The 13,297-nt window shown below is 39.1% G+C and overlaps 2 protein-coding genes across 2 annotated transcripts; both read right to left on the reverse strand.

The window, feature by feature from the left end:
* Positions 1–90: 90 nt before the first annotated feature.
* On the reverse strand, positions 91–7,303 carry LOC131956066 (eukaryotic initiation factor 4A-III). Its single transcript, XM_059320440.1, has 10 exons — positions 7,139–7,303; positions 5,699–5,771; positions 5,072–5,201; positions 4,462–4,594; positions 2,182–2,262; positions 1,899–2,040; positions 1,173–1,427; positions 891–998; positions 675–802; positions 91–554 (listed from the first exon to the last, which is right to left on the reverse strand). Exons 1-10 carry the CDS (start codon positions 7,269–7,271, stop codon positions 538–540), a joined length of 1,200 nt encoding a protein of 399 aa, XP_059176423.1. The 5' UTR covers positions 7,272–7,303; the 3' UTR covers positions 91–537.
* Positions 7,304–10,718: 3,415 nt separating this feature from the next.
* Positions 10,719–11,132, reverse strand: LOC131956076 (putative uncharacterized protein FLJ45035). Its single transcript, XM_059320458.1, has one exon. It carries the CDS (start codon positions 11,130–11,132, stop codon positions 10,719–10,721), a length of 414 nt encoding a protein of 137 aa, XP_059176441.1.
* Between the last annotated feature and the right edge of the window lie 2,165 nt (positions 11,133–13,297).

The raw sequence follows: 13,297 nt of genomic DNA on the forward strand, positions 1-13,297 counted from the left end.
GGTATAGGTTATGAATATATAATAGGAACGTGCCATCAAGTTTCTACTAAGTAGAACTACTCCATTTCCAAATCCAAACAAACGCGGAAATAGTGTTAACACTTTTAATTGTACCAAAAAGATTAATTTACAATGGCAACATGACTTGAGTCTGTACTTGGTTATGACACGATCTGGTTGAAGAAGGCCAACAAAATAATCCCAGAGCCCATGTCAGGGGACACAAGTCAATCAATTCATCCCACATCTTTTTTACTATTGCAGACATTGATGAAGGAAACTTGTAAAACAAATTAAGGCTACTTTCAATTTACTTTGTGTAAAACTGAAATGTGGTCCTACTAAATATTCCCCCTGATGCAACAGTTGTTAAAAATTACAATAAAAGTTGCCAGAAACATAGCAGCCAAAAATGTACATTGCAAGAGGACTTTCCATTTGGATAAAAAAAAAAAACTTGTCAACTAAAATTGTATCAACATTAATTACAACATGTGGGATGTGAGTTTAGCCATCTTTGTTCCACGCAGCCAGACATTAAATAAGGTCAGCAACTGAAAAATACACAGAATTTTATATGAACAGTAACTATATTAAACAGATGGAAATACATTTATATGTATAAACTTTCCAATAAAGGTTCAGAGTGCAGCTAGTAAAAAAAATATACAAACCATTCATTGGCATTTCATCAATTTGTGTGGCATAGTACTGTTCAATATCTCTTAGAATTCTGATGTCATCATTTTTCACAAAATTAATGGCAACACCCTTGCGTCCAAAACGACCTGATCTGCCAATTCTGTTAATAGAGAAAATAAATTAGAAAATGAATATTCGTCACTAAAACTAAGACTTGACTTGACGTCATTAGACCAAACCCTCCCTACCTGTGAATGTACAACTCTCTGCTGTTGGGGAGATCATAGTTAATGACTAATGACACTTGCTGCACATCAATACCTCTGGCCCAAACATCTGTTGTGATCAGAACTCGGCTGAGGATTGGAAACAATTCTGGTATACTAAATGTTAGTAACAGCCATCATTCAGCCTCTGCTGAACACTACAAAATAAACATCAGTGTTTCTACCAGAGTAAAATAAAAATTCTGCAGTCCAAAAAAAAAAAACTTTTAACAGAGCTAAAGAAAGAGTTCAAATGATGCTAACCTTCCACCAGATCTGAATTCTTTCATGATAGCCTCTCTTTCTTTTTGAGGCATATCTCCATGCATCGATGACACTGTGAAGTTTGCTTCCCTCATCTTATCTGTCAGCCAATCTACTTTCCTTTTAGTGTTACAAAATATGACTGCCTGTGTGATTGTTAATGTATCATAGAGATCACAGAGTGTGTCAAATTTCCATTCTTCTCTCTCTACTGCCACAAAAAACTGTTTAATACCTTCCAGCGTCAACTCATCACTGAAAAAAAAATCATTAATGAACAGGCTACTATCAAGTGAGTGAGACACAGCGCACTTGAATTATAAAAAGCAATGTACAGCAATAATTTCATGAAAATTGAAATTGCTATTTAGCTATTCATAAACAGCAGAATACAACAATGTTAAATTAGCAGTTTAGTGTTAAAACTAGGGGTTATTTATTCGTAACAAATACAATTAATCTCACCTACTCTGTAAGGCAAGAACCAGTGGGTGAGGTCAGAGTTAATTGCCCCGCTATAGGCAATAATTTTTATTAAAACAATGGTCAAAGGTTATCACAGACTGGTAATTTTTAAAATTTTACCATAGGCGGTAGTCAGCATTATTCTTAAATTTTTTAACAAATCAACGCTATTTTTTTGTCTAATTGGAGAAAAATTTTCATTTAATTTTCAACCAACTTAATTGTTGGATCAGTAGCAACTAAACTGTGTAGTGCACTTACCGCTTGACAAGAATGCGGATGGGATCTGTCATAAACTTATTGGTCATTTCAAGAATTTCATGTGGAAGTGTGGCAGAGATAAGAACAACTTGTGTGGCTGGTGGTAGATATCTGTAGACGTCATAGATTTGTTCCTTAAAACCTAAAATTATGGGAAGAAAAAGCAAAGTTAACATAACCCAGTTGTACTAGATGAATAACATTAAGTTAGACCAGCTACCAAAACATTAATACAGCTATCCTGTACAAAAACAAGGGAAGCGGCTGGCAGAGGCTTATTCACCTTTCTTCAACATTTCATCAGCCTCATCAAGAACCAGCATTTTTATAGATCTTGTACGAAGGTTTCTGCGCTTGATCATATCTGAAAACAAATTACAAACAGTTGACATCTGAAAACTAGGCCAAGATTAAAATCAAAAGATAAGAATAAAGTAAAACTGATCAAATATTTTCTGACATTTAACCCCTTAATGCCTGAATTATGTTCCAAGCGTGTAAAAAATTATTTGTGCTAATTTTCTCTCATCATACTGAAACTGAATTTGAGGTATATAGTTGTTGTTGAATTTTGACTTATTTTTGATGATGATTACGGTATGTCGCGAAAACGCGACATCAGGCACTTATGGACCAAACAGTAATTTAATTTTTTTTTAGTCCGGGTCATTTTACTATTTTTACTGTTACATGTTTCTCTAAATATCCATGCACAAACAATAAAATATCACAAACTGAAGATACGGACATGCAAGGAGATGTAGAATCACTTGCAAAACTCATGAAAACTATACTTTATTAGCTCAGGCATAGAGTTACATAACTCTGCTGCACCTGCTCACTGACTAACTCTTATGAATAGGTATTTTGATGTCTTTCTGTCGTAATTCTACTACACTAACACACTACATATGGAAGGACTTCCTTCAATGTGTAGAGCCTTAGTTGTCCCCGGTTACGTAATTTTCGTGAACTCTTATTCAAGGTCAACTAATAAAGACGCATATTTCTCATTGGACCTATATTTGCTATACACACAAAGCACGTGAACAAATACTGTCCTAAATGACAGTGTTCAGCCATTGAATATTCGTCCATGCTCAATGCAGCTGCTGTGGGTACTGAGTGTCACTGCCGTGGGTACTCATTGATACCGGCGTGGGTACTCACTGCTATTGTTGATGGTACCCTATGTTTCTGATTCGTGCTTCGGCTATTGTTCTCGACTGATTCTGATATTGATTACCAATGACAGTGCTGTAGCTACATATTGCCACTGGTATGGGTACTCAGTGCTGAAACAGTGGGTACTGAGTGTTGAAGCCATGTGTACTGAGTGCTGAAGCTGTTGGTACTCACTGTTGAAGCTGTGGGTACTCAGTGTTACTGCAGTCGGTTCTTGGTGTGACTGCTGTGGGTACTCAGTGTTACTGCAGTCTGTTCTTGGTGTAACTGCTGTGGGTACTCAGCGCTGGAGCTGTTGGTAATCGATAACGTTGATGTGGGTACTCAGCCTTAGCAGTGGGTACTCAGTATCACTCTGTGAGTGCTTAGTGCTCAAACTGTGGTTGCTCAGTGTCACTGATGTTGGTACTCAGTGCTGAAGATGTGGGTACTCAATAACACTGCTGTTGGTACTAAATACCAGTATAATGCCACTATTCAATAGCACTGCAAAGGGTATGTTTGTCAGTAATCAACCTTACTGTATTTATTACGATGTGTAGGTCTATGCTCAGTGTTATTATTGTCACAGTCACCGTGAAGACCTTTATTTGGTGGTATCCAGGATAGTGGTCCACCACCTCACTTCCTGTTGTCTATTTTTTATGTTCTCATAATATTTTACAATACTATTTCAAAGCTAAATTCATTATATTGTACCCAGCAACATGATCACAACATTCCAGCATCGCTCTCTCTCTCCATATGCCAATGAAACAGGTGAACTCTACTTCACCTACCACATGGACCGTAACGTTCTAAAGTGCACTTTTATATATAGGCGAAGACTATATTGTAAATCCTTTACTTATTTATAATCATACTTGAATGAATGACAGCTTGGCGATGAATCGTATTTCGTTATACCTGCTTGACACTCAAGTTCCATTTGATGTCTTATTGCCGGATGTGGCGAAAACGCGACAAACCGTAATTAGCAGATAACTTCCAAAATTATTCTCATATGTGATTTATATTGTTTATATACATAAAAGAATGAATAATAAAGCTATTAGTATTTTTTGTAGCAAAAACGGATCACCTATTAAGTAATAATAAGCAATGTAAGTAGGCTGAATTCACAAAGTCAAAAAAATTGAGATGCGCGTGAGTCAAGAGAGTGTGACGTCATAACTTTTGACTTGACAACGTGACCATTGGTACCGATACAACCGTCTGGATGTACCCAATACAAAACGACCGGCAGCAGTAGGATAAATGTACATATGCGCAAATGATATGCGCTAAATCGGTATGTCGCGAAAACGCAACTGTCGGCGTTAAGGGGTTAATCAGAATTTAATTAATAGTAAGGCAAAGATAATTAAAGAAGACTCACCAAACACTCTGCCTGGTGTTCCTGACACAACGTGCTGCCCATAATCTAATTTTCTGATATCTTCCCCAACATTTGTACCACCTATGCAGGCATGACACTGAACACTCATATAGTCACCCAAGGCGAGGATAACCTAAACAATAAAGGTGGGTGTGATGTTTTATTCAGTTTCATCATTAATTTGTTATAACAAAGCAAGTCAGCTGGTGCATTAAGTTCAGTACAACAATTTTAAATAGAATAGTTTCGCACAGAAAAACATATTTGTGCACCAAATAAACACAAACTATGTGTACAGAACATAGAGGAAAATTTACAAAGGAAACATTGATTAATCTTAAAAAGGTTAATTAATCATCTAATCAAATTGCATTTTATATCTGAATGTATTGTCATTGAGTCTTGACCTATGTGAAAGGTTTAATTGAAATAGTGGTCTAAATCTTACTAGCAAGTTTCCACCCATAACTGAGGAATCAAGATAGATAAATTGAACCGCTAAGATTTTGCTAATTTTCCTTTTTCATCATTAAGATTACGATACTATTCTATACTTTTGTATATGAGAAAATAAACAGATGAAAAAAGAATAATGTATCTTTGATTATACCTTTTGAATCTGTATGGCAAGTTCACGAGTAGGAGAGAGGACTAACGCTTGTGTCTCCCGAATCTGTGTGTCCAAACATTGTAAAATTGCAATAGAAAATGTTGCTGTTTTTCCTGTGCCTGACTGGGCTCTATTTCAAACAATAATAAATCATTATTATAAATTTTTAAATATTATATTTTAACTTTCAAAATACATTTCCATAAAAAAAATGTGAGTCTATTCATGTATGGCCAGGCAACATTAAACTCATTTTTCGTCCATGACATAAAAATCAAAAAATTAAACCAAAAGTAGCATGTAGGAAAATAGACTTTGCTTACTATGTTTCAGCCTTAAACAGTTTACTAATTTGCAATAAAGAAATAAAAATAATAAACATTAAAACAATTCAATAAATAAATAAATTTTTTTTTTTAAAAACTGTCGCCCAAAACCACTTGCTTTTCAATATTGCAAATATAAAGCCTGATTCAACAGCTGAGGAATTATATTAGGATTAGCCCAACACTTACTAATTGTGCCCATAACATATAACAGAATACAGAGAAAGTGTAAATACAACATGTTGCTTCCAAGCCTTTTTACTGAGGAGTTACTAGACTGAAAGGGTTAAATAACACTTACTGAGCTATAACATCTCTCCCTTTAACAACTGGTTTAACAGCTCTCTGTTGAATGGCAGAAGGCTTTTCAAAACCTGGAAAGTTTAAATGTTAACCAAGTTATTAACGCAGATATATGGAAACTACATTTTTAAACCTTCAACTTCAATTAGCTTATTTAACTCCTGGGAGACCAAAATATGACATAATTTGGAATGTATGTAATAGTTTGTCATAGTATTAGTTTCGAAATTAGTTTCAGCAAAATTGCTGCAAGAACATTACATTTAATTGCAAAGTTTCTATTCCCAGTCAACTGGAAATAGCTGTATCAGGTAGGGCTACTCACAGCCTTTGTACTGTGTCAGCTATCTGTTTTGATCTTATTCTTTATTGTGTAATGAGGGAGATAAATGTGGGCAGTACAGGAGGTTGAACTATTGTTGAGAACAGCAAGTCATATTAACAGTAAAACCATACCGTAGTCTGTCGAGCCGTTCTGGAAACCACCGGAAATACTGTAAACCATCATTTATTTGCCATTAGGCCTATACTATTTTTAATACATAATGTTTAAAATGTGCATGGATTGATTTTAGTTGCATTTTAAATACTGTTTTGCTAATTATTTTGTAGTTCTAATTATTTTTAGTGCATGTGCTAATTAGGCCTATTGCTGCTACTAAACATTGTTCTAATTCTCCTTACTACTTTTGACAGTAAATCTAATCGTCTTATTTTACCAGATCTAGAGAAATCTAGATAAGATCTAGATCTAGTTGTCGCAAATCTTCTGCAAGTTTTGTTGTGTTTCTCAAAAACAACAATTAGGCCTAAGCTACACTCGATTTTATTAATATTTAGATTTACTGACTTAGGCTACTAATTTTTCTCTCTATTAAATTTTAAATTAAGTTAAAACAATTGACTTTATTTTCATTTCAACGGCCAAAGGTTTACAGTAACGAATGTTACCGAAACTCAACAAGCATTACCAGATAATTTCCAACGCTAGATCAATATCGTGAGATAACCAAAAATGGATTTAAATCATGTCTATATCCGCTAGCCATTCCCCTTAAAGTTATATAACATTATACAAGAAAGATTAGGGGAGATCACTCCCGGTTTATTTTTCCTACAATCATTCCAAACTGACTGGGAATAGCCTTGGCAACAGTTGACAAAATAAAATTAAATTGACAACTCTAGCCTACTGGTAATTCTTTACCCTACTTCGTATTATACAAAGCAAGTAAAATGACTATGCTCATTTACAACCTAAATAACAATCTAGATCTAGAATTCTAGATCTCTGGGATCCAGATTCCAACCAACTGACTGGTGCCAGTGGAGTGGTGGGCCATTCAGGCCATTGCCACTTCACACTGAAATACTGAAATTTTTCTACTAATCTAGAGATCTAGATCTAGATCTAAAAAACTTTTGGCGAGCTACCTACCGTAAGCGTACACTCCTCTCAAAAGATCTTCCCTTAATCCCATGTGGTCAAATGTTGGAGTAACATCGACATCTTCACTTGTTTCAAATTCAATATTTTTGAGATCATCGGGCATAACACGACGTTCAGCCATCTTGAAAAAAGTGATGCGTTGTTATAGTTTTGCCAGTTAAGCCCCTAATAAAATACAAGATCTTGAGACTAGTAGAATCTATTTAGATTTCTAGACAGTATTTCTTTATTTATTTAGACAATTTGTAAACTATTCTTATAATCAAATTTTCAAAGATTCAAAAAACGCAGGAACTAGTTAGTATGTTTTTAGTTTTTATACAAAATTTCAGATAAAACCACAGTTCGTCCCACGATTAGGCTTAGTTTATAAACAAATCCTATCTGGCACAACAGAAGTATAAATACAACAGGGCTTCTACTAGGAATTAATTTTTGTCTTAAATTACTTTTGAATTAGCTTATCACGGTTGAATTAATACCATGCTATATTTAGTCTATAAAGGCTGTTACAAAGTACTTAAATAATTTTATTATTTTACTAGGTCTAGATCTATATGTTACATTTTTATTTTATTTTTTTTTGCGTTGAGGGCTGTCAAATCGTACACAATGTGACGTAGATCTATACCCAATAGTATTAGTAATACTAGTAGGCCTAATACTAATTGAGTAATTAGATCTAGTAAGTAAAAATGGTTCCCAGAAAATTGCACAATGAAATATTACGCATAAAAAATGCAAAGAGAAAAGTTTGCAAACAGAAAAATACGCACACAATAATGTGCGCACACAGAAGAATCCAAGCAGCATTAGCATACACTGAAATATGTGCAAAGGGGTCGTCCAGAACTGACGTCACACTCGTAGGAGGGGAGGGGGGTCTGTAATTTTGTGACGGTGTGTGATGAGGGGGGGGGGGGGTCAGATGGTGTGACGTCACACTTTTGCATTATAAAAAAGCAATGCTAGAAAACGAATTTTAGCCGTTATTTTGCGTTTTAGAAAACTGTTTTAATAAACTGTAATAGGAATTGATTAAAATACTCGCTATGTTGACAGAGTTCAGGCGAGAGTTTGGAGAAAAAATCATATTTTAAGAAAAACTCAACTGCAATTTTGCAGAGAAGCCCATGCATGGCAACAGCGAAGAAACAGCTTTACGCGAACGGTGCGTACCGACAGCTTGATGATTTATGTAGACCATGCAGATCTCCATTAAGTATCAGAATCTAGAGAGGATCCTGTGGAACCAACACATGACCTAAACTTTGCAGACGACCATCCACTCCCCCCCCCCCCACAAGCAACAACAACAGTTATAAGACACGAGAAGACATACATAGGGACAGACACATTCACACAAATTCGGCACAGTGTCAACAAGGAGAAACAAAGATACTGGAAATGAACCTATTTGTCTGTAATCCTTGACATTTAAAGCTTTCTTTTGGAACACTTAATGCGGTGACAGAAACAAGCCTAAAACACGCTGGCTCTTCTAAAAATCAGTGATTGTCCATGTTATATAACGCAGTTGGGCTGGTGGCTTATCCTTAGGATATATTGTGTTGTATGGAATGGGGTGATGCTCATGAGCCGAGGTAAAGGAATATAACTTTTATTTTAAATCGTTTTTTCTAAAAATAAGAATTAACACGTCTCATTATTTTGCTTCTCTTAGATTAGCAGAAATTCAATGTAGCAGAAGTATTTTAAAAAGCATTTCAGGAGCAATAAGACTTGTACTTGTAACCATCAATGAATAATGAAGTGCCATACTAACATTTGGTTGGTATCTGTGTGGAGGGGGTATTTCTGTGTGCTATATAATACAGGAGAGTCGGTCAATGAAACTTTTATAAAAATATCTAAATGGGAATGTGGTGGGGGAAAAAAGGTTTTATGTTATATAAATGAATGCATCACAAAATATTTCACTTGCGTCTGTCGCTGGTCTAGTGAAACGACCAAAAGTTCTGTATATTTTAAGTAAACTTACCTCGTCTGGCGTTAAGTACTTAGTTTCATTTTTTGCAAAAGTACTTGTGTGAAATATGTGTTGTTGAAAATGTAGTGACTAGAAAGTCTTATTGTTCATCTCACCATAGTGGAAACAAACACGAAAACTGAATGAAAAGAAGACAACAAAATCACTGGATTCAAAATAGTTCTAAAAATTTAAAAAGGGGAGATCAATATTTGGTATTATAAATATGCTGTTAACTCCCTTGGTTGAAATCCACAAATACTGACTCCACAGTTTATTTTACTTATCTTGAAACAGTCCAATACTGCCTCCTCATCCCCCCCCCCCCTAGAGAAAAGAAAAAAAATATATTAAAAAAATAAACGTAGTTATATGATTCAATGGCGCCAGAGGCGTAGCAAGAGAGGGAGGGTAGGGCGGCCACCCAAGGATGGCACCCAACGAAATAAGTCCCCTATACTCTATATATGATGAAGTACTGAGGTGTAAACTGTCAAAATTGCATGTGATTATTTTGCACGATTACAATACTTCCTCTAGACTTCGTACACCAGAAAGTAAAAAGGGATAGTGGCTGATAAAAATTTTGAAAGGGCGGGGGAGGAGGGGGGTAACTTTTCACCAATGTAAATATCTATATTGTATAAATTGGCGGGCGTGAAACTCATAGTTCGCTCCGGGTGCTGGAATGGGTCGTTAGGCCCCTGCACGGCACCGATAGAAGCTAACCAGTCAGTATGCTTGCTGTTGTTTTTACGATGACTGTTTTCTCTACTTCTATTTATGGCGTTGAGAAAAAAAATATATATTTATCATAGCTTAGCCACTTATTCAAAATATATTATTTGTTGTTGTTTTTTTTTTTCAATTTAAAAAAAATGTCATATTAGTGCAATGAAATTATGTTTTTCATTGTGACAACCCCCACACGATACAACTGCTGACGATAACCAAACCCCTACGTCACCACCCATGATGTTAGTAAACCCCAGTATGATACAACCCTGATATGTAGTCAACCCCGCTAGATTCTACCCCCCATAGATAGCCACCTACATTTAAATATAAACCCTAAAGATAGTCAACCCCATTAAATATACCACCAAAAGATAGGGCACCCCCACACCATTTTATCCCCCCCCCACCACCAAAAGATAGGCACCCCCACACCATTTTACCCCCCCCCCCCTGAAAAAAGTTAGAAAAATTGCGGGTCAAAGTATTTTTTAATCAGCTAAAATGTTGAGCTTTCTGTCGACAACAGTAGCCATAACACAGTTCACTCAAGTGTGTCGTCACGACGTAGGCCGATAAGTCAGTCGTTATCACACGTTGTTTCTTTAAGATAATGCTGAAGATAAACTTTACATTTTCAATGATGGATTGACATACTTGTCTCATTAACGTTTCCAGTAAACAGTCGTCTATAGTTGAAAGGAAGTGTAAAAGGGGGGGGGGGGGCGGGGGGTCTGACTTGTGGCGGTATGTGCTTAGCTATAGTATTTGCCTATTGACATTCACGCCAATATTGCGACTCTGAAGAACCGCAAGGCTGGACAGTCCTGACCCGCCGTGTTGCTAGCTGGACAGTCCTGGCTGGACAGTCCTAGCTGGACAGTCATGGCTGGCCGTGTTGCAAGCTGGACAGTCCTGACTGGCTGTGTTGCTAGCTGGACAGTCATAGCTGGCCGTGTTGCTAGCTGGACAGTCCTGACTGGCCGTGTTGCTAGCTGGACAGTCCTGACTGGCCGTGTTGCTAGCTGGACAGTCCTGACTGGCCGTGTTGCTAGCTGGACAGTCCTGACCCGCCGTGTTGCTAGCTGGACAGTCCTGACTGGCCGTGTTGCTAGCTGGACAGTCCTGACCCGCCGTGTTGCTAGCTGGACAGTCCTGACTGGCCGTGTTGCTAGCTGGACAGTCATAGCTGGCCATGTCTCTAGCTGGACAGTCCTGACTGGCCGTGTTGCTAGCTGGACAGTCATAGCTGGCCATGTCTCTAGCTGGACAGTCCTGACTGGCCGTGTTGCTAGCTGGACAGTCATAGCTGGCCGTGTTGCTAGCTGGACAGTCCTGACTGGCCGTGTTGCTAGCTGGACAGTCATAGCTGGCCGTGTTGCTAGCTGGACAGTCCTGACCCGCCGTGTTGCTAGCTGGACAGTCCTGACCCGCCGTGTTGCTAGCTGGACAGTCCTGACCCGCCGTGTTGCTAGCTGGACAGTCCTGTTGCTAGCTGGACAGTCCTGTTGCTAGCTGGACAGTCCTGACCCGCCGTGTTGCTAGCTGGACAGTTCTGACCCGCCGTGTTGCTAGCTGGACAGTCCTGTTGCTAGCTGGACAGTCCTGTTGCTAGCTGGACAGTCCTGACCGGCCGTGTTGCTAGCTGGACAGTTTGGCTGGCCGTGTTTGCTGGACAGTCCTGACTGGCCGTGTTGCTAGCTGGACAGTCCTGACCCGCCGTGTTGCTAGCTGGACAGTCCTGTTGCTAGCTGGACAGTCCTGTTGCTAGCTGGACAGTCCTGACCCGCCGTGTTGCTAGCTGGACAGTTCTGACCCGCCGTGTTGCTAGCTGGACAGTCCTGTTGCTAGCTGGACAGTCCTGACCGGCCGTGTTGCTAGCTGGACAGTCCTGACCCGCCGTGTTGCTAGCTGGACAGTTCTGACCCGCCGTGTTGCTAGCTGGACAGTCCTGACCCGCCGTGTTGCTAGCTGGACAGTCCTGACCCGCCGTGTTGCTAGCTGGACAGTTCTGACCCGCCGTGTTGCTAGCTGGACAGTCCTGTTGCTAGCTGGACAGTCCTGACCGGCCGTGTTGCTAGCTGGACAGTTTGGCTGGCCGTGTTTGCTGGACAGTCCTGACTGGCCGTGTTGCTAGCTGGACAGTCCTGTCGCTAGCTGGACAGTTTGGCTGGCCGTGTTTGCTGGACAGTCCTGACTGGCCGTGTTGCTAGCTGGACAGTCCTGTCGCTAGCTGGACAGTCCTGGCTGGACAGTCCTGGCATGTCACTAGTGAAAGAGTTGGAGCCACCACCCCAAGCCTTCCCTAGCTGTCCCCCAGCACGTCCACTAAGATAACGACCTACAGTATCGTGTGGCCTGGCCTGGTGACAAGGCCCGTAACTCGGCTGGGTAGATAAGGGAGAGAAGACAACAGCTACACTTGTTTTTCTTCAGGTAACCTGAATATGCCTCGATCTCCGGCTTTAGAAGTTTTGCTGTCGTAGGCGTACCGATCTAGACAGGGGAGGGGAGTTTATGGAAACCACGGTTAGATCTTGTGGTTGTGTGGGCGAAAGGGGCTAGAGATGTGTATTATTTTCAGACCAACATAGTGAAATGAAATTATTTTAAATATAACATTGATAGGTAGCCTCGCGATCCATTTCTTACCAAATGTCACTCATCAAAGTATAAAACTATTCAGGGCATATTATTTCAAACATCGAGATAAAAAAAAAAAACAACGTCTTCTATTCCGAAGTCGAGGTGGACCGTTCAGGAGCCCCTAGTGTGACTAATGTTCTGTTATTAGTGTTATTCTTCCATTCCCTCTGTCTCGCGCCATCTCCAGTGCCTCTTTCACCCCGCCCAATCCCCATGTTTTTTTTTCATATAATCCCTTCCCTTGCATCTTTTCATATTCCTGGCACTGTCCCCCTTAAGAAAGTTTTCTAGACCTGAGAACCTTTCACATTTTTTTTTTCGGTTTTTATATTGTCATCATGGCATTGATATTACTTTGACCAATAGCCCTTGATTTGAATCTAGACTTACACTAACATTTACTTATTACCTCTATCAAAATGTTTATTTCACACGCTGACACCCCCCCCCCCCCCCACACACAAACACACAAAGTTCTTAACATGGGAGTCATTCACAAATGACGTCACGCTGTTAGAGCCAATTTTAGCCTTCTCCCACGTGTGGTGACAAAAGCGAGACTCCCGCTTTAAACAATCTCACACTTCTACATCCACACCCCTTCCCTCAAACACAATTCATAATTCATCTTATAATTTAGTTTTTTTCTTTAAATAAATATGATACATTTCTTAACCCCCCCCCCCCTATACGTAGCTCATCGACACAAAAAATCCCCCCCCCCCCCCCATGCGAGACAAAAGTTATCTATGACCCTTATGATTATCCGCTTGATA

This window comes from Physella acuta, unplaced genomic scaffold (genome assembly GCF_028476545.2).
Source record: "Physella acuta isolate Inbredline_101_S28 unplaced genomic scaffold, ASM2847654v3 ptg001126l, whole genome shotgun sequence".
NCBI lineage: Eukaryota > Metazoa > Mollusca > Gastropoda > Physidae > Physella > Physella acuta.

What these genes read in the sequence shown, in the direction of transcription:
- LOC131956066 (XM_059320440.1), bottom strand. Translation starts at nt 7,271, where the DNA reads ATGGCTGAACGTCGTGTTATGCCCGATGATCTCAAAAATATTGAATTT. An exon ending in GGGAGAGATGTTATAGCTCA is followed by an intron (nt 5,202 to 5,698) that starts GTAAGTGTTATT and finishes TGTTTGAAATAG; the next exon opens with AGCCCAGTCAGGCACAGGAA. An exon ending in AACACCAGGCAGAGTGTTTG is followed by an intron (nt 2,263 to 4,461) that starts GTGAGTCTTCTT and finishes ATTTGTTTTCAG; the next exon opens with ATATGATCAAGCGCAGAAAC.
- LOC131956076 (XM_059320458.1), bottom strand. Translation starts at nt 11,132, where the DNA reads ATGGCCAGCTATGACTGTCCAGCTAGCAACACGGCCAGTCAGGACTGT.